This window comes from Glycine soja, chromosome 11 (genome assembly GCF_004193775.1).
Source record: "Glycine soja cultivar W05 chromosome 11, ASM419377v2, whole genome shotgun sequence".
Taxonomy (NCBI): Eukaryota; Viridiplantae; Streptophyta; class Magnoliopsida; order Fabales; family Fabaceae; genus Glycine; species Glycine soja.
This window is the reverse complement of record NC_041012.1, coordinates 20,868,815-20,891,531: the sequence shown is the minus strand read 5'-3', so window position 1 is coordinate 20,891,531 and position 22,717 is coordinate 20,868,815. Positions and strand designations below refer to the sequence as shown.

The 22,717-nt window shown below is 32.3% G+C and overlaps 1 protein-coding gene across 1 annotated transcript; it reads right to left on the bottom strand.

Moving 5' to 3' along the window:
* Positions 1 to 8,162: 8,162 nt before the first annotated feature.
* Positions 8,163 to 11,705, bottom strand: LOC114376089 (cation/H(+) antiporter 14-like). Its single transcript, XM_028334006.1, has 3 exons — positions 11,472 to 11,705; positions 9,727 to 10,725; positions 8,163 to 9,269 (listed from the first exon to the last, which is right to left on the bottom strand). The coding sequence occupies exons 1-3, from the start codon at positions 11,703 to 11,705 to the stop codon at positions 8,163 to 8,165; spliced, it is 2,340 nt and encodes a 779-aa protein (XP_028189807.1).
* Between the last annotated feature and the right edge of the window lie 11,012 nt (positions 11,706 to 22,717).

Here is a 22,717-nt window from a genome sequence, read left to right as displayed (position 1 = left end):
TAGTATGTCATATAAAGATGATTTACTTTGTGAGGCGTGTCAAAAGGGGAAAAAGATTAAAAACTCTTTTACCAGTAAAAACATAGTTTCCACCTCTAGACCTCTCTAACTATTACATCTCGATTTGTTTGGTCCTACCAGAACTGCGCCCACCAGTGGTAAGAGGTATGAACTTATCATAGTGGATGATTACTCTAGATGTTCATGGGTTATGTTTCTTAATCACAAGGATGAGTCTTTTGATGTCTTCTTTAAATTTTATAAATGAGTTCAAAACAAAAAAGAGTATGCATTACTTTAATAAGAAGTGACCATGGGGGTGAGTTTGAAAATGAAATGTTCCAACTGTTCTGTGAGGAAAATAAAATCCTTCACAATTTTTCAACACCAAGAACTCCTCAACAAAATGAAATAGTTAAAAGAAAGAATAGATCTCTTCAAGAGATGACTAGAACCATGCTAAATGATAACTCAACCCCTAGCACTTCTTGGCTGAAGCAGTGAATACTTCATGTTATCTTCAAAATAGAATTTATATAAGACCCATCTTGAAAGAGTCTCCCTATGAATTATGGAAGTGATGAAAACCCAACATATCATATTTTCATCCTTTTGGGTGTAAGTGCTTCATTATTAACACAAAGGATAGCCTGGGAAAATTTGATTTGAAAATTGATTGTGGGATATTTCTTGGATATTTGGAAACTTCAATGGCATTCAGAGTGTACAACTCCATAACCTTAGTTGCTGAAGAAGCTATCCATATAAGATTTGATGAAAATAAGTTTGATAAAGAACTATCAAAGCTTGATGAGTCTTTTGCAAATTTATAGTTGGATGATAACACATCAGTTACCATCTCATCCAGAAAGGAATCAGAAATATCGTGTCCACTCAACAAAAAGCTCAAGCTAAAATCAGAGAACCCACTGAACGCATTATAAGAAGGAACCATCCATAGAGTCAAATCATAGGTGATCTAGTAGATAATGTTCAGACTAGATTGTCATTAAAAACACAAGGGCATATTGCACTGATCTCTAAGATGGAGCCTAAACACATTGACTAGGAAATGCACGATGACAACTGGGTGAAAGCGATGCAAGAAGAGCTTGACCAGTTTCAAAAGAATAATGTCTAGAAGCTCGTTGAATTACCAAAAGGAAAAAAAGATAGTTGGAGCAAAATGTGTATTTCGTAACAACTTGGACGAGGATGGTAAGGTTATGAAAAATAAGGCAAGATTAGTTGCTAAAAGTTACTCACAATGGGAAGGTAGACTACACAGAAACTTTTGCACTTGTTGCACATTTATAAGCAATACACATCTTACTTTCATTTGCAACCTATAGTAATATAAAGATGTATCAAATGGATGTAAAAAACACATTTCTAAATGGCTTAATCCAAAAGGAAGTTTATGTTGAACAAACTCCTGAATTTGAAAGTGAAACCCTTCCTCAACATGTTTTTAAACTCAACAAAGCATTATATGGACTTAAACAAGCTCCTAGAGCTTGGTATGAAAAACTAAGTTCATTTATTTTAGAAAATGGTTTTGAACGAGGAAAGGTTGATACAACTCTCTTTCGTAAGAATTATGAGTCTTAATTTATATTAGTACAAGTGTATGTGGACGACATCATTTTTGGTGCCACTAATGAAATGCTTTGTGAAGATTTTGCTAAGTTAATGCAGACTGAGTGTGAAATAAGCATGATGGGTGAGCTAAATTTCTTTCTTGGATTACAAATAAAGCAAACACCACATGACATTTATATTCATTAGAACAAGTATGTAAAAGAACTATTAAAAAAGTTCAAGATGAGTGATGCAAAAGAGATGAAGACTCATATGCATCCCACTACACTTCTTGGACTAGACGAGGAATCAACGAAGGTTGACGGGACCCAGTAAAAAGCAATGATTGGCTCACTTTTATATCTTACTGCGTCCTGGCCTTATATAATATTCAGTGTTTTCTTTTGTGCTAGATTCCAAAAGGAACCAAGGGAAGTTCATTTAATTCCAGTTAAACGTATATTCAAATATTTAATTGGAACTTTTAACCTTGGTCTTCCGTTCAAAAGAAGAGAAAGTTTCACGCTTACAAGCTAGTGCGATGTGAACTATGTTGGTAATAAAGCTAAAAGGAAAAATACAAGTGGAAGTTGTCACTTGATAAGAGGCAACTTAGTCACATGGATATGCAAGAAGCATGGATCAACTGCATTATCCACTACTGAAGTAAAATACATGTCAGCAGCAAGTTGTTGTGCTAAACTTCTATGGATAAAGAACCAGCTTGAAGACTATAGTGTCTATGAGAGTAAAATTCTTATCTACTATGATAATAAAGCTGTTATAAGTCTTTCAAAAAACCCAACATTGCATTCCAGGGCAAAGCATATAGAAATTAAACATCAATTTATAAGAGATCATGTTCAAAATGATATAGTGGATTTACAGTTTGTACCCACTGATGAACAACTTGCTGATATTTTTACTAAATCATTAACTGAAGAAAGGTTGATTCTGTTAAGGAGTCAACTTGGAATGATCTCTATTAATGATTGATTTAATATTCATATGTCTTCCATTAGTGCATCCAAGGACATGCCATCTACTGGCCACTATCACACACTTACAATGTTCAAAATATGGATGATATGTTATGCATTTTTTTTTAAAATGAAACATTTTCCCTTCACAAAATGTTGTAACGCTTCATGCTGAGTCAGTTTTGGGAAGTAAGCTAAATGTTTGTTTTTGAAAAAGCCAAAAGGCCTACTATATAAATACACTTATGTTAAAACTCTTAGGATTACACTCTCATTGCAAACACTTCTACCTCTCTTTGAGTTTCTCAAACCCTAGCTTTCTTCCCTCTCAAATGGCCTCTACAAACACCCTCGCCATTAAAGCCATCTCAACCATGAAAATCGCTACCATACACATTGATAATGAGCCTTCCATTCATGTAGAACACTTTTTCGACATTCAAGAACTCGAAAAAGTGGGTCTAAAGTTGAATGAAACCTTGTTGTTTTGTGGTGCAAGATCTTCAATGAACCTGATGTAGCTCCATGTGAAGCTTATAGGCCTTGGATCTTCTTTATCAATGAAGTCCTTTGCTTCTTGAAGATCAATGGCAGTAGAATGGAGAAGGAGAAAAGGTGATCGGAGATGCCACTTCAAGGAGAAGATGAGTCAAGAACAAACTCATGACCATAGGAAGCCATGCATAAGAGCTTAAAGGTAGGAGAAGATGAGTGGAGGGAGAGGGAGAGAAGGAACACAAAATTTTATGCCTCAAATGAGGTATGAACTTTGAAGTGTAATTCTCAAATGATCAAAGTTGAAAAAATGCACACACAAGGCCTCTATTTATAGCTTAAGTGTCACACAAAATTGGAAGGAAATTTGAATTTGAATTTGAATTTGTGGAGCCAAAATTTCACTAATTATGATTAGTGAATTTTAGCTATGGTTCAGTCCACTAATCCAAGATCATGTCCAAGATTCTCCACTAAGTGTGCTTAGGTGTCATGAGGCATGTAAAGCATGAAAGACATGCACAAAGTGTGACTATATGATGTGGCAATGGGGTGTAGCAAGCAAATGCTCACCTCCCCCTTAGGATGGTCCAAAGTTTAATTGGATTGGGCTTCTCCCAATTCAATTAAATTTCTCTCCCAATACACATATCAAATAGTGCACTTAATGCATGTGAAATTACAAAACTACCCCTAATACAAAAACTAGTTTAGGTGTCGTAAAATACAAGGGCTGAAAAATCGTACATTACTAGGGTAACCTACCTACACTATGGAACCCTAAATACAAGGCCCAAAAATAATGAAACCCTAATCTAATTTGTACAAAGATAAATGGGCTCATAGTTAGCCTATGGGCCCAAAATCTACCCAAAGGCTCACGAGAACCCTAGGGTCTTCTCCTACATCTCTGGCCCAATCTTCTTGGAGTCTCCTAACCATGGCTCTAGTGATGGGTCCCTTCCTTGGTAGGACTACATCAGAACCCCACACCATCTACCTAGAGCTAATAAGTACTTCCTAGCAACATGTTGAGTTCGTCAACAAGAAGACCATAGTCTCCAAGGTTTTGGGAGTGAAGGTCGTATTGTCATGCGACACCATTGCTAAGGCAACAAGGTGTTTGTACGAGGGCAGTACCTACCAAGAAGGTTGGGAGAAGAACTACGACTCCCACATCACTAGAGCTTTCTACTGTGGCAATGCATATAAGGCTAGTGATCAAAAGACCATCGTCTACAACTTGATGTGTGAGAAGGCGAAAATCTAGGCCAACATTCTGAATAAGAGTATACTTCATAAGGTAGGCTCCAAGACAGCCTTCTCTGACCTCCACAAGTTCGTGATGTTTCACTTGATGGAGAACCCACTTTTTGATCTTCCACACACCATATATATCAACATTCTGAGGAACCTCAAAGGGTTAGGTGGTCTGGATGACATCTACTATGCAACCTTCATTAACAAGCTTTTATGGGATCAAGGAGTCTATCATTTTTTCAACAACATGGATGGGGACTCCAAGCATACCTTAATAGTTAAAGGCTTGGTAGTTGCTAAACAACAAAAGTTTAGCAAAACTAACCTGAAGGCTATGAAGGTGGCCTTGGAACAGACCTTGAAAGAGGCTCTAGAAATGGATGCGGAAGCCCTCAATAAGCGAAAACAAAAGAAATTGGCTAAGTCCATTGCTGATGAAGACCATCGTCTGGAAAACTTTGGAACTACAAAGAAAATAAAAAGATCAGGACTGAACAACAATAGAAGAAGAAAGCCAAGAAATAGTCCCAAATGGATGAAGAAGAAGAGGAGATGTTGGCAAAGGAGAAACATACCAAAAGAAGGCATGAGTCTACCGTGTCTGCTCCTGCTGGTCCACTCGCAATAAACCCATTCGCACAAAGGTTAACAAACCTGAGTGAGATTGATGATGATGGTGAAGGACTAGTAAGGATGGTCCACCAAAAGTAGAAAGGTATTGCTCTTGATGCACCTGCTCCTAAAAAAGCAAAGAAGGCTCAACCTGCAGCTGAACCATGAGCGTTTGTTCTTCCATCATCCATTCCCCGATGGGTCAAGACAAGGGCTACCAAAGCCAAGCCAAAGATTGGTGACAAAGAATGGGTAGTTTCCTTCACAGCAAACAAGGAAGATCTAGCCTGTTCCTTATCAAAAAATGAGTCCATTGATGACACTTCTCACACGCCACTCCACAAGTTTGCACCAATCCCACAACCACATTCATCTCTCTCTTCATTACACATTGATAAGTTCAGAAGGGTAGCTCCTAGGGAGCCATTGACGGATGAACAACGTTTCTCTCTGGCCTACACTCATGGTAATCATGCACCACTCTCTCCATATTTTGAAGTCTCTTTCATTGAACCAATGGTAAGGAAAACCACATTTGCTGAAACACCCATTTGAACTTGTTTCAACTCTGAGCACACTCCATCGGAAGCCTTTAAGGCCTTTAAAGCCTTTATAGGAAAAATTGCATTTTTGGTCTCTCAATTTGTCTCCAATTTTGATTTTGGTCCCCCTTTAAAATTATTGACGAATTTTGTCCTCTTATTTTATCCAATCACGTAATCTTGGTCCCCCAATCCAGAATTGGACGTTGACTGTTACAAAGGAATGTTGACTGCCACATGTCACATTCTTATTGGATGATGACTGCCACATGTCATGTTCTGATTGGCCAATGACAACAACAATGCATTTCATCTTCCATGGATTCGACATCCAATCAGAACATGACACGTGGCAGTCATAATCCAATAAGAACATGACACATGACAGTCAACATTCCTTTGTAACAGTCAACGTCCAATTTTGGATTGGGGGACCAAGATTACGTGATTGGATAAAATAGGAGGACAAAATTCATCAATAATTTTAAAGGGGGGCCAAAATCAGAATTAGAGACAAATTGGGGGACTAAAAATGCAATTTTACCAAATTTATACTATTTGTCATCATAATAAATGAGAGATTATTAAGTATGGACGACCATGTGTCTCATCCATCCTATATTTTAATGTATAACAAAAGTATAAATTATCGATATTCTAATGAGTTTTTGACAAGTGGACATGATTATTGTGCTAAAGGAATGTTGTCCACAACTATAGAGAGTATGCTTTGTTTTAACCTGTTGTCCAACATGTTATATTTTGTAGGTGTCCACTCTTATGCAAAACAACGTAACACGCCATCATAAGATAAATTCGTGCGTTCAGTCTCAAGGACTAAGTATCATGAAAAAGGGAAGGACACATGTATTATTTTATTCAAATTTGGTTTGTCTCTATTACATTTGAATAACTAACATTTGACTTCAAGAAAAGGACAACATAGAAGAGACTAGAAGACCTCTATGGAATATCCCCTGGAAGGTCACTTTCACAAAGGTCAAAAAGCACATGGCGTTGTCTGTACTTGATATAAAATCCTCACCATTCGAAGCTTGGCACGTTGACTAATTCCTTTATGTGAGACAATGGTCCTTTCAAGATAACGACACAAACCCCACAATAGATACCTCATTGAAGTCTATAAAAGGATGTCTTGCACAATGAAACAACTTGACGAAAAATGAGAAAAAGATAGAACAAGAGTGCAAGAAAAATACTTGAAGCGAAACTCTGATATAAACACTACAAGTTCTACATTGTTATTATTCCTTGCAAAGAAAATTAATTTGTATCTGTGGAATAATTGGGTTTATAAAAACATGAAAAATGAAACTTATTTTGTAAACTTCTAATTGGATTCATCATATTTAATCGTCCTTTCTGCTATGTATCATTTTCATCAATTTGATTCTTTTATGATCAACTAGGAAATAAATTAGAGAAAAAAGTGTGAACATTGTATGAAAATCGTCTATTAATTAATTTAAGACAATTGATTAGAAATTGATTATTGACTCTAGAATTTCAATTAAAATAAGCTTTTGGATATTTTATTACGTAGTTGAAATTACAACCTAGTGTTCCTTAATTGAAAATCTCTTGACAATTGCTATTTGTTTCTTAAAATTATGTTTTTCACAAAGTGATTGTTAAAATGCTTTTCAATATATCGTGAAAAGTTGAATTGTTAGTTTATGGTAATATTAGATTATTTTGGACTTAGGTCTACTGTTATTGTCGCATATGGTACACTTGCCCTTAAGTGCACGTTTTTATGCATCAACTACCTTCTAAGCTTTTGGCTTTTCAACTCCTAACTTATAACTTGTAAGCTTTTATGCATTAATTAATCAACACTTAGTATTATAACACTTTTAAAATACCTTAATAAATGGCCCGTGTTTACAATTATTTTAGGGTAATAATGAAATAATCAATATATAAATTTTTATTAAGATTATAGCATTGATAATAATAAATATTTGTAATTTTTAATCATTGTATTGTTATCATAATAATATATAAAAAATACTTGAGCAAATTAGACTTGCATCCCTTGAACTTTTTTTGAATTACACACCATACTACTCTTTTTTCTATTCCTATTCTAGTTCCCATAATGTTTGAAAATCTTACTCTGACATCCCTTATATATTACACTACCTTGTATATTACATAGACATCCCTTGTAAGGGAGGTTGTTGCAAACATTAAATAAAGAAAGGTGTTGTATATAATTGAAAAAAAATCTAAAAGGGTGTTAATGTAATTTGATCAAAATACATAAATCATTATTATGACAAAAATTATCTAACAACCTTTTAAGATATATTAATAACCCATTAATGTTTAACTTGTTATACTATTTTTAGCTCATTTTCCATATCCTTAATTATTCTTAAAGCTTCAAATTGTATTTTGCACACTTTTTCTAGTTTTATCTATTTTTCAAACTTGTAACAAACTCGCGACTCGTATTTTTTAAGCTTAAATACCTTGCTAATGTATTCTAAGGTGTATTTATATAAATTTCCAAAGTTGGTAAAGATATAAAGTACCTAGTGTGAATGCATGTAAACCTCTACATCAAAGACTTTCAAAATTTCAAATATATTAACCTATAGCAAATATTATTTTAGAGTTAAACAACCAAAAAAGTGTTACTTTCATAGAATTTTGCTCTCAAGAATCACCTAATATACCGATATTCATGATTAAAGGGGGGTTGTTGTTGCACAACCAAAACTGAAAATGTAAAATCTGATGTGGCTAAGAGGTTCCCAAGTGGACCAAGCTCAGGAAGTTCACACCATTCTGTCAAGCCTAGTGTACATGGAGAGTCTTTAATGTAATGTCTACCGACTACGACCAACTTATATTGTCCTTCTATGCTTCGAATAACTTGTGTTGTTCCTTCTCCATCTTCCACAATCTCTTCCTTGAATGTTACTTTGCCTTCATGGTAACTACTATAACGTATGTGCTCCATCAAGTCAATGTAAGGATTCTTTGTTTTCCTTTTGTTGCCTTGTATTTTAAATGTTATCCAAAAGACTGTTAGTCTCACATTTGGATGTTGAGCTATGCGTAAACTATAAGCCAAGGCCTCTTGGTCATCACCTCCACCTAAGAAGACCATGGCAATTTCACAAAATGACTTCTCATATATGACTAAGAGTTTGCCATTCATTTGGCTTCGATCTATAAAGATTCCAACTGAGCAAGGAGCTTTCCTTAAAACATTTTGGTTTAGTATCCTAATTGAAGCATTGGAGTACTCAACATTTCCATTGATGGACCATTGCTTATGAAATGGCATAATCACAATGTTAGACTTGGAGTCCATTGCCATGTAGCATATATCATCGTGCATGCTTAAATATGGGGTAATTGCATTGAAATATTGCAACATGACACACCCTCTGTTATGCATTTGAAATTGATCAAAGGCGTTCTTTATGTGTTGAGATGACTTGTTAGTACTCTTATTTTTTGTGAGAGTGGAAATTGCCCTGCCTGAGAGCTCTATAAGATGTAGGACAAAGATTGAAATGGGCGTAACATTTGTAGGGTTGGAGGCTTGGAGAAGGTTGATCATTGGATATACATTTTCTTCATTGTGAACACAAACAAGTATTTTGATATCAGGTTCATGTTGTCCATCCTTAATTGTCTTTCTAATATATGCTTTATACCTCCTTGAAGGATCATATATGTAATGAACAACTATAGATGCCAATCCAGTTATGGCCACCATAGTAAATATAGCAAGGGTGAAAGGTAGTTCTTCTATTGCCTATTGATATACATCAAATAGAAATAAATTAGCAATATATATATGATCACATGTAAATATGCTAAATAGTATAATTCCAAAACTTCTTTATATCAATATGATTTTAAAGAACTTATTGGATCAACAAATTGGGATCATTATCAAAAGTGCAATAATATAGAATACAAAATGAAGTACGTTGTGTATATATTTGTTTATGTATATATGTATGTAAGTATTTGGACAAAATTTAGATGTGATTGTGTAGGTGTTTTTGGTGTTATGTTCCAATCAAATTTGGAGTTCCATATCAATAATTCACAAAATATGGATTTGCATTGAAAGTTAGCATATGTTACTACGATAAAACTATAATTTTGATTGAAGAACAACAAAAAAACACTTAAGAAATTATATTTATGTTTTTTCTATATAGTTTTTTCCTTATTATTTTATAATAAAAAAGGAGGTAACGTACCTTAACATTCAATAACATGTTGAGGACGCAAAGATCAACAAGGCCTTTGCAACACATGATTAGAGCTAGTGCAAAAGAATCCCAAAATTCAATATGAAAGTGAAGCGATGGTAAAATGGTTCCCATAAACTTTCCTACGTATGTTGAAATTAAGATAACCTCTATGGTTACTGTCTTGGATTCTACTAATGAAGGAACATCAGTCCTGAGGCCAGTAATAGTACAATAAGATGGAACCATAAAAGTAGAACCAACAGTGTCAAGTCTTTCTGCCAGGACAGAACCTAATGGGGGACCATCCGGTAAGATCAAGCCAAAACAAAACGCAACAAGGAATGGAGGTTGGCCTAACATACTTGCAGAGAATCCAACAAATAGTAATATACAAATGATTGATAAGAAATGACTTTCTGTCATAGGCTTTCCTTGTGGATTGCGGTTGGAGATCCATATAACCAACGGCCTTAGAAAAAAGAATAAGATGGAGAAATAACAAATTGTCACAGCTATTTCTGTAATAGGTTTATATGTTTGTTGTTCCACTGCTTTAGCACTATTGATTACCACAAAATACATTACCCACATGCATAAATCACTAATCATGGAAATGGATATAGCCATGCGTCCAATTTCTGAATTAAGAATGTTCATCTCAGCAAGGAAGCCACTAATAACAGGAAATGTAGACACTGAAGATGATATCACTAAAACATGAATACCAGTGTTTTCCATCCCTTCAGGGTACATTCCTTTAACAATATTGAAAATTATACCACCAAGTGCTATAGAAGATATGTTTCCTATTAGACCAATTGCTATTGCTTGCTTTTCTATCTTTAAGATTAGCATGGGATTGATTTGCACCCCTATTTGAAAGAAATGGATTATCATGCCAAATTCTGCAAATGTTGTGAGTGTCATTTTGCTTGCTGTTGGAAATATCATCTCATAACTTGAATTGTGTTGACCTAGAAATAAAGGGCCCAGTATGATTCCAGCCTGATGAGACCATTGAAGAAGGAACACAAGATGATAAACCATTAGATCAAATCCCATAGAATACTCATGTCAAAGAAAAGATTGTTCATTTTAGAATAAATAATACATGCATTCACGGTCTTCCAATGACAAACCATCATGTATGGTAAATTTGTTAACTTTTATAATAATTATGGTAAAAGTCATAAAAAAATAGTTTATATTAATTTACAATGTAAAAACTCTTACATTAATATTGTGTGCCTATTAAACTTTTTATTTATGAACTTTGTGGGAGAACTTAAAAACAAATTCATTCCAAAACATGGCTTTAGAATAATTATTTCAAATGCTTAAGTTAAAATGCATTTTCATGACCATGAATGATTTTAAACTTTTAGCAACTATGGTCTCTCTAGATAGTACAATGTACTAACCATGCATATTTATTAAACTCTTTATTTTATTAGCTTTCAAGGAGTACTTAAAAAAAAGAAGATTATGGAAAACGAATTCACAAACACAACTTAGTATAATTATTTCAAATGCTTAAGCTAAACTTCATATCAATGAACGTTTTTAAACTTTTATTAACTATGGCATCCCTATATAATACAACGCCGAATATAAAATGAATGATATCTTTGTATTGAAAGGTTGATCTTGTTCTTAAATCCCTTTGGTTACTAATTGATGGCTACAATTCAAATCAATCGACCAACAAATAGTAATTGTTAATTGTGATGAAAGGAAAAAAAATAACTTACCACAATCTGTGAAATAAGAAAGGTTTGATGACAAGGCCTTAACAAGAGATAAGTGATTCTACCGACAATATACATAACAATAATCTCGATAAATAAGACAGATGTGTCATGATGAAGGGGATTGTCTCCATACCAAACACCTCTGCTTGTGTGTTTCAAAACATATTGGCATACGAATTTCTCATTGCCAATCATTCCATAAGAACTCAATTGATCTTTCCTTTCAATATCCATTTTAGTAGATTTAAGAAAAGTTAATACTTCAAAAGAAGCACCCAAAACAATGGCCAAAACTCATACCAATGACAGGAACAAGGCAAATAAACTTCAAAAAATGTGAGAGAAAGGTGATGGAAAGAGAGACTAAAACGATAGTTTAGATAATGGATGGACAAGGAAGTTAGAAGCTTAATGGTTGAAAAGTGTCAATTTAGTTGACCGTTATCCGATATAATTGGTTAGTAAAAATAGTAACTAAAAATAAAAAATAAAAATCCTTATTGTTTGGTATGAGATGAGGTACCATGCTAGATATGTATCTATAATTTAAGACTTTTGGTCTCCTTAGTCAAAATGTGGAAGATAATGACCCATGAATGTAGCCAGATGTTCAACGCATATGCATCTGTGCATACATAAGTTTTGTAACAATATAAGAACACCAAATATGAAGATGAATCATATATTTTAAAGGTATTTGTGGGTCATCATGTTATAGGTGCTAAGTATTCACTATCTTTATCGATGGATTTATGTTAAAAAAATTGATTGAATATTAATGGGATTTCCTCTTTCAACCACATTTTTTTCATCCATAAATCTTAAACTTAATATCATGCTTAAGGGATCTAAATCTAATTACACTCACACCAATGACACATTATATATATATATATATATATATATATATATATATATATATAGATTATGTAAAAGGTACTACATATTTTTTGAGTTCTACAAATTTTTAATATTTTATAATATATTTTAAGGTGACTATTTTAAATGCTAAAAAATTAAGGATAAAATATGTTTGTGATCCCTAATATATATCCAAATTTTGCATTAGGTTCCTAATATTTTTTTTTGCGTTTGATTCTATTATTTGAAATTTTTTGTTTTAGGTCTATGCGGGTAGAATTCCTTCATCAAGTGATGATGTGTTCATTAAATACGATTTGTGACAATTTTTAAAATTGCTAGTATCTATTTTGAAACTAGAATTGAAATTTTTGGAGGCAAAAAAACGTCACAACCAATTAAATATATAAAAAATAGGGAGAAAAATTAAATTCCAGTACAAGAAAAACACCAAAGGATGCCTTTCAAATCACAAAAACAAGATCTAATCTCATATTCAAATAAAAAAATTCAAACAACAATTCCAAATTGAAATCAAAATTTTGAACAAGACCTTAGAATCAAAATCAAAGCACAAATAAAAAATCCCCAAAATTACAACACCAAAGCATAAATTAAATTTCCTTCGGCTAGTGCGCAGACCACAGTGGAGTCAAAATCACTACCATCGGTAGTGTGCGACCTCACCATTCTGCCACCCTAACCTCGAACCAAACCCTAACACCATAAACTCAACAACCCAAATATGGAAATGCAACCTTGAGGATGAGGTTCTATGACACCATATTTAATTTGCATGATGAGGTTGAGGAGCTTTTCAGTGGAGGTAGTGGTTAAAGTGGAAGAGGAGATGCAGGTCATGGGGGTGTTGTTTGGGTCAAGATGGTGAAAGGGCATGCACGACATGACAGTGCATATGAGAGTCATGCAGGTGCAAATCTAGAGGTAGAAGTGGCGTGCATGTGGAGGTGATGGGGTGGGTCGCGCACACAAATCTTGGTCGAAAGAGGTGGCGACGCACAACATGGAGGTGATGACATAGGTCGTGTGTGCAAATCTTGGTCATAGGAGGTGGCAGCGTGTGACGATGGTTACGAAGGATGTGGTGGTGGTGCATGTGTGGCTGTAGAAGATGGGAAAGGGAGAAAATAAGGTTACTATAAGAGAATTTGGAAAGGGAGGGGTAGAAAGGGAAAATGAAAAGGAAAAAAAATAAATAAAAAGGTCATTACGTGTGACACATTCCTTTTTAACTTATTTTGGTAGTTTTTAACCACAAATTATAATTTGAAATTTAAGTGAATAGAACTATTTTTTAAAACTGTCAGAAATTATATTAAATTTTTAATGGACACGTCATTTGACGAATGAATAAACATAAAGAGAAAATTTAGTAGGGATTCTAATGCAAAATTTTGCATATATTATAGACCACAAACATATTTTAACTAAAAATTATTTATTTTTTATAATATTGGTCTCCTTAAAATATGTTGTCTATAAGATACCGTCCTTTTATATTATTATTTTTATTTAAAGTTTATTTTATGAACTAGTTACATTTGCATACATAAAGAGGCAAATTTGTTTACAATTTAAATGAATTAAAGTTTAATAAGAATTGTTAAATTTAAAAGCAAACTATCCAAATTGACACAGGTTTGTGTAACATGCTTTTAAATTTAACAAAGTAGATGCATATCAATTTTTGAATATAACAAGCTACTTTGTTAATTTTCAATTGAAACTAGATGCATATCAATTGAAAATTAATTTTCAATTGAAACTAGATGCATATCAATTTTTGAATATAACATGCTACTTTGTTAGTCTAAAATACTACTAATGAATATGAAAAAAAAACCTACAATGGCATATTCATCCATTAACTTAGGTAATTTATTTTTGTAAAAAATCAACATTCTTTTTGTTTTCAAGAGTAGACTAACTGGCTAAGCAAGTTGTAACTTAATTTCTTTTTCATGGATTAAACACAAACTGAAACCACAAACTATCACCAGAATATATAATAATGTAAAACCATAGAATGAGTCAAGCAAATGCACCTTCATGTAGATGTAGCTTTCATATGAAACAAATTATGTGACCAAAATGTATATACCAAAAGCAAATGGCCTCAGTTCTCAACACAAACATGTTTAATTATATCACCCAATATTGATAAAGATTAGAATTTTTTTTTTATAGAATGAATTTTCTATGCATTCTTAACTTACATCTTTTTACACTATTCATAAATGAGAAATCACAATAACTATTATTTTTGTGCAAAATATGTTTTTGGTCTCTCAACCTTTAGTGATTTTCATTTTTAGGCCCTAAACAAAATTTTAATTGTTCTTAATCCCTATACTTTTAATGTTTACATTTTTAGTTCCTGTCCTTAAGTATCACTATTAAGTGATGACGTGTCAACCACGTTAGAGTCATGTGACATATTAATATGAGGTGGCAATCACATATTAAATTTTTAGGTATATTGTGTTCTTAGTCTTTCATCTTTTTATGACATTCACTTTTAGTCCTTCAATGATCTTTTTCTTCTCCAGAATTTAGTCTCTTAACAATTTTTTGACTGATCTTAATTAGTCCATCAATAATTTGTTTGACTAGTCTTAGTTACATAAATTTTTTTGTCATTGTTTTTAGTGTTTCTCATCAAATATCGCCATTAAGCGATAACGTGACTTACCATGTGGACTACTAGTATGATCTAATAGTCACTTGATAAAATGTTTCTTGTTCGAGACATTTTCTAGTGGTTCTAACGAACTATAAATATTTTGATGTTTTAGCCCCTCCTCTTTTGTTCGCTCACATGGCCTTCTCCCCTAACGTATAGACTCTTCAATATCTCCTTTTAGCATTTTTGCACTTAAGAAATTTTGTAGTGCCTTAGAATGACTAGAAAATGTCTTGAACAAGTAATATTGTATCAAGTGACTATTACATCATACCAGCAATCTACGTGTCAAGTCATGTGATTGCCACATCATCGCTTAGCCATGATACTTGATGAGAAAGACTAAAAACAATGACAAACAAAAGGTGAGAGACTAAAATTGGTAAAAAAAATTGATAAGGAACAAAGACTGGTAAAAAAAATATTGAGGAACTAAAAGTGAATTTCATAAAAAGACGAAGAATTAAAAACATAATTTACTCAAAAAATTGACATGTGGCTTCCATGTCATCATTTAACGATTTAACGGTTGGGACTAAAAACATAAACAGAAAAATATAGTGACTAAAATTGATCAAAATTTTGTTTATGGACTAAAAACACATTTTGTTCATTATTTATAAGGAAGTTATTATAAAAGTTTACAAACTTACTATGCATATTAGTTTATGATTGAGTGACTAGTGTAAAAAGTCTTTAATTTGTGCATAAACTATTTACTCAAAAATGAGCAATACCCAACATGTTCTTTAATATATCACTGTTTATAGAAAGTGTTGATATATTTCCAATGTCATTAAATATTTAGATAAAAAAAACAAGGCTTACTTATGTGTTTTGATCCCTGATGATTTAGTGAATTTTGTTTTGAGTTCCTAATAATTTTTTTTTGTATTGAGTTCCTTATAAACAAAATTTTTATTTTTGGTCCTTGTTGTTTTGTTTTAGTACTTCTAGTATATCTATTTTTTTTTTATTTTTGCTCGTATAATATTTTGTTCATTTTGTATTAATCCCTTTGAAAAATATTTGATAGAGACTAATAACAAGTTATCCACTTATTTTAGGGACAAAAACAAATATAGATATATTAGAAGGACTAAAACAAAATAATAAGAATCAAAAATATTTTTTATTAGGGAATTAATGCAAATTTATTTATTAGGAACCCAAAATAAAACTAACTAATTTAACCAGAATAAAAAGTTATGAATCGCATAAACAATAATTTGGATTTTTTATTGATCAGGGGCTTTTTTTGCGATTTTTCTAAATGGGGGTCAGCTTTAAATAATTACCTAAAAGGGGATAAGTCATGATAGGTGACACGACTTATGAGTTAAAAGTCGTAACACCTGTTGCGACTTCCTATTTTTTGAATTGAAGTCGTAAAATTATTTACGACTTCAGTTTAAATTTTTTTACGATTTTAAAGTCATAACCATTTTTTTTGCTTTTATGACTTCAAAGTTGTAAAAGATTTTCTTTTTCTTTTGGTTTTATGACTTTGAAGTCGTAAAATCTTTTTTTTAAAAATAAAATTGTTTAAGTTTAAAGTGTTTTTTTTAAAAAAAAAATTAATTTTTTTACATTATTTTACTTTGTATTCTAATTTTTTAAAATTGTAAAAAAAATTATTTATTTAAATTTCAAATAAATAATTTTAATTTTACTTATTAATAGTTTTATTTAATATTGTGTATATTTTTTATGGTTTTATTTTATATGCTATTAATTTATTTTAATGTTTTATTATTTAATATATATTATATATTTTTAATATTTTTTTATTTAAATGTTTTTGTTTATTTAAATTTTGGATAATCTATTGATAAAAATACATACTAAAATTAAAAATAACATTATACATTAATATAAAATGAACAATACAAATTAAAGAAAAACATAAAAAATAGAAACTATATTAGTCATTTACTTGTTTGTATGGATAGTTAGTACAATTATGACCTTCGCATCTACACAATGAGCATTTCTTAGGCCTATTTGAAATTGGTTTGTCCATTTCATTATGTATTCAAGTAGTGGCTGATCTTTCCGATGTCTGTCGTCGTTTCGAAGGATCAAGCATAAAATGTGGACCTAGATATTGAGGCCATGTGTCTTCACTTCCAAGGGAATGAAAGTGATGCTAATAAAATTTGAAAATATTTTTCAACTTGTATACAGGGTCAATAAAGTCATCATAATTTAAATTGCAAAAAGCACACCCTGTAATGGCATGCGAGCAAGGTAGTCAAAGTGCTTGAAATTGCCCATAATCACACGACCATTCATTCAATTTGATAGAGCATGCCATTGCTCGTTGACCAAGTCTCATGTTTGCAATTTCTTGAACCTCAAACTCCCTTGTTTCTTAAACATGCATGCAAATATAATGCGAGGTAGAAATGTGTTGATTTTCTTGCATCATGACATATGTCTTCAGAGTATCTATGTCTCGCCTTTATCATATTCATGATTTTCATGTCATTAGTAACAAATGAATAATTTATTTTATTAAATGTTTCATTAACTAAGGCAGTAATAGGTAATGCTCAGGTTCCTTTCAAAATAGAATTCATATATTCGGCAAGGTTGGTAGTCATATGGTCATACCATTTCCCTTCACCGTAGGTCTGAGTCCATTTACTCTTGGAAATTTGATCCAACCAATCTGCTGTTTGAGTAAACTTGGTTTCCTCATCTCGTATCCTATGTCAAAAGATAAAACAATGAGTAATAAATATAGTGAAGATGTAATAAAGCAAGAATCTGATGCATGAAATAGGAAGAAACATACCCATATTGATGAATTCTTTTTTAAGTCAACATTTTTAAATTTTTTTGTTGAAATTTGATGCAATGTGGCGAATGCAATACACAGACGAAACATCCGGTCCATTCTACCCAACGCTTTCCGATTGTAAAGTTGCTAGCAAACAGGGTTACCCTGTCTGATATAATACACAAATTTGGTTGCAGTGTAACATATCTTTGCAAATAATGCAAGAAACATATCCCCTATCGAACTAGACAAAGCGTGAAGGGACACTATCTACTGAGGTTGTAAGTTTAATTTACAATTTTAAAAAATTATTGATATTATTAATCATTATTATTTCTAACTTTGTAAATCTTGAATCACAACATTATCTTGGTCATCACCAACATCAATCATATGTTGAACCCAATGTACCTCCAGTGCATGTTTCTAGATATATGCCCCAACATCATCCATCACAAGCACAATATCAATCAACAACCTTCTCTGGATACGCGTCTCAAGGATGTCAACAAAGTTTTCAACCAATAGGGTTCTCATCATATATGCCTCAATACTCATTTCAAGTTCCTTCTACCTCAAATATTTTTTATGGACCCTCACAAAGGTTTAGTGTAACATCCCATTTTTCATAAACTAATTTAAAAAGAATTGTTATTTATAAATAAATAGAGTTTTAAAAAAAATGATCATGTTTTTATAAAGAAATAAATAATGAGAAATAATGGTTTGAAGAAAAAAAAAAGATATTTGATTTATTCATTTGATAGGGAATAAAATAGAGTTTCTTTTTATAAAATCTTAAAAATAAATAAATAGAGTAATAATAAGTTGTGTGTACCCTAGGTATAAATAGCGATGTTAGGTCAGTTTTAGACTGACGATGTCTCTTTCCTTCATTTTCGTTATCTCTCTTCTCCTCTCCAAAACCATTTCTTTTTCCCGCAGCCCACAAAACCTGTCTTAGAAAAACGATGATTTTGGACTCATTCACCGTTGGTTCGTGAAAGTTGAGTACCACGTTCGCAACCCAATTTCAAGCATTCTCACCGTTGGGAATTGCAAAAACATGTCAGAGCTAAGAGAAATACCCTTCGCACCGTAGCTTTCTCTTTTCCCACAGAAACCCAAAACGGTCTCAGTAAAACTATGATCCCGGTTTCGTTAACCGTTGTATTTTCATGAAATTTGGATATGTTGTTTGAAATTCAATTTCACGCACTTTCACCGTTGGGATTTGCGAGATAATATTTGTGGAGGGAGAAAAAGGAATCGCATGAAGACAGCACAAGTGGAGGCTTCAATCTCTTTTTCGTATCTCTGATGTTTGGGAATTCTATTGGAGCAGTCGGAGGAATAACTGGAGGAATCTCAGGGAACCGCTAGAGATGCCGCTATCGCTGTCGGAAGACACGTGAGTTCGCTCAGAGGTAAAGGATGAGTTTATCGCAATTGGGGGTTAGAATGAACATGTGTAGGGATCCTTAGAGAACTAAATTTGGGATTATTTTGGGATGTTTATTGAATTATAATTTTCTCTTTATGATTATAAATACAATATTATTGTGTTCTATGTACCAATTGATGTCCTGATGAGAATTGATTGATAAACTTGAGTGCTCTTGATGCCTTTGTGTTTAACCCATGAATTTGATTATTTGATTTTGATATAATTGTGAGAAACTATTTCAGGGATTTTACACCCCATGTTGTGATAAAATATTTTGTATAAATTGTTATGTTGAGGTTATGAAATGATGATTCGAACTGTGATTATATGATAAATTGAACATATGACGGATGATGAAATACATGTGTATTGAGATGAGATGTGTGTATAGAGTTGTGAACTATTAACTGTGCAATCACACAATTGTAAGACCCTTTAAGGGTGACGAGTATTGTGATGGGATAAATTGTGGGAACCCGACGAGTTAAAATGATTTTGAAAACAATTGAGTAGTTGTGTATATTGCATAGTTCATAGGTAAAGTGAATATGATTCATGAGATGTGATAACATGCTATTTTGAGATTATACCATTGTGATTGAGATCGAGTGTATGTGATAAATTGTGTATGTATGTAATTGAGATGTTGTTCGCATTGAGTATTAACTATGAATTGTACAATTGCACGACTATAAGTCCCTTTAAGGGAGACGAGTTAATGCTAAGTCTCTTTAAGGGCGACGAGTTAATGTTAAGTCCATTTTTGGGCGATGAGTTAATGTTAAGTCCCTTTAAGGGCGACGAGTTAATGTTAAGTCCCTTTTTGGACGACGAGTTAATGTTAAGTCCCTTTAAGGGAGACGAGTTAATGTTAAGTCCCTTTTATGGCGACGAGTTAAAACTATTTTGAGAACAATTGAGGAGTCGTGTGTTTTGTACAGTTCATAGATAGAGTCTGTGTGCTAAAATGTTTTCTGGGTTGAACCTGAATCAAGAGGGAGAGACCCTGACGGACTCTTCGGAGTGTAAGTCTTGGGGGTCACATGGTTTGAGTGCTCCTTTAAGCCTATGTTGATCCCATATGATTGGAGCATTCTCGCAAAACACTGTGACCCTGACTGGTCTCCCTATGATATTACCTAGTGAGAGTGACTTGACTTGCTAGTGTGTGGTTTGTCTTGTCATGTACTCCTAGGTGCCCGACGAGGTTTTTCACTAACATGGTACCACATTGTATATAGGCTTGAGTCTTAGCATAACTGTTGCATACACTTGCTAATTGTTTATTATGAAATTGATGTGTTATTATGTCTTGATCGGAGTGTGTAATTCTTGTGTATTGTGATTGATGATTGAAAAGTGAATTTTGAATGACAAAGTGATGAAATAATGTGAGATATGCTAAGTAAATTGTATTTGACTATTATATGTTGTCTTGTTTCTCTCTAGTAGTTAGGAATGTGATAACTCACTCCTGGTTTGGTGTTTGTGTTTGGATCCTGTGATGATCTTGAACTTTGTGTTCGGGGGAGCAGATGAATAGGTGGATGACTATGAAAAACCTCATGCTAGAGGACACAGGAACACAACGCTCTGATAGGATGTGACATTAGGATATAGGTTCTATATTAATTGTATGAAGCTTAGATGGCTTTGTTTGAGCCGAGATGACTTATTTATTTATTTGCACAAGTTTGAATATGATGTAGAAGAAAGTGAATGTGAGCCTTTTACCCCTTTGAAAGACTTGTATTTAAAAATGTTTTAAAAATACTTTTAATTAATATTTGAATTTTTATTCCTTTATTAGTATATATGTGAGGGGTAGAGGGTGTCACATTTAGCACCACTTTTAACACTCCACCATCTGCATATAATCCACCACCATTGAACTCTTGTTACCGTCCATCATTACCTACTCAAATGTGTGACATGGGTCATGAAGATGAGAAGAATGATGATGATAACAACAATACCAACAATGGCGATGATGATAATGATGATGACAATGGTGGTGATCATGTTTCTCAACAACAACACACAATTATTTGTGAACATCCTAGAACAAGAGGAGGTAAAGGTTGTAGAACAAGAAGACAACAAACACATGCAAATCTAGTCCAACAAGATGAGAGACTGAGGCACATGTCTAGAATAACTAGTTGTGGGACATCATCTCTATTAATTTTTTAAAAAAAACATGTAATTTAAATTTAAATGTCATCAATTTTTAAATTAAAGTATTTTAAATTTTTAGTATCTCCTTTTAATTTTACTATGTATTTTTATTAATAGATTATCTAAATTTTAAATAAAAAACATTTAAATAAAACAATATTAAAAATATATTATATTTTAAATAATAAAACATTAAAATAAATTAATAACATATAAAATAAAACCATAAAAAAATATACACCATATTAAATAAAAATATTAATAATTAAAATTAAAATTATTTATTTAACATTTAAATAAATATTTTTTTTTACAATTTAAAAAAATTAGAAGACAAAATAAAATAACGTAAAAAAAATTAAAACTAAATAAAACACTTTAAACTTAAACAATTTTATTTTTAAAAAAGGGTTTTACGATTTCAAAGTCCTAAAACAAAAAAAAAAAGCTTTTATGACTCTAAAGTTGTAAAAGCAAAAAAGAAAATGGTTACGACTTTAAAGTCGTGAAAAAAAATTAACTGAAGTCATAAATAATTTTACGACTTCAGTTAAAAGATAGGAAGTCATAATAGGTGTTACGACTTTTTAACTCAGAAGTCGTGTCACTTGTTACCACTTACCCGTTTTGGATAACTATTTAAAACCAACCCCATTTGAAAAAATTGCAAAAAAAAACCCTAATCGATAAAAAGCCCAATAATTTCAATCATTTTAAAAAATATATACTCAGTATACATACAAGTTTAATTACAGTCTATCAATTATCTAATATTAAACCCAAATTAAAAATAAATAAAAAACTAGCAAGTCTCACTTTGTATTGTCATGTGAACTAACAAGGCTAGCCGAAATTAATAAGGCTGGCCGAAATTTCGGCTAACGTTTGCTTCAATACGATTCTAAAATTTGAGATTTTAATCAAGCAATTTGTAAATTGAAAGGAAAATTTGTCTTTCAACCGGAATGAATTCTCAAATTACTTTCCAAAAGCACTTGGTTCAAGGTGGACTGTAACTAAATTTGGAGATAATTGGGACATAAAAGATAAATGATTTTTTTTTAAATGGAACAGAAATCAAATAATCAAAAAAGAGATAATTGTATTGATTTTATTAGATTGTGACTAACAATAAAAAGATGACCTTGTTAGATTTATGCATATTTATGGAAAAGTCACATAGAGGCTCATTTATGCAACACTAAAATTGTAGAGATTTTTGTGGCAACACCAATCATTACATTAGGAAGAGTTTGATGATCTATGTCATG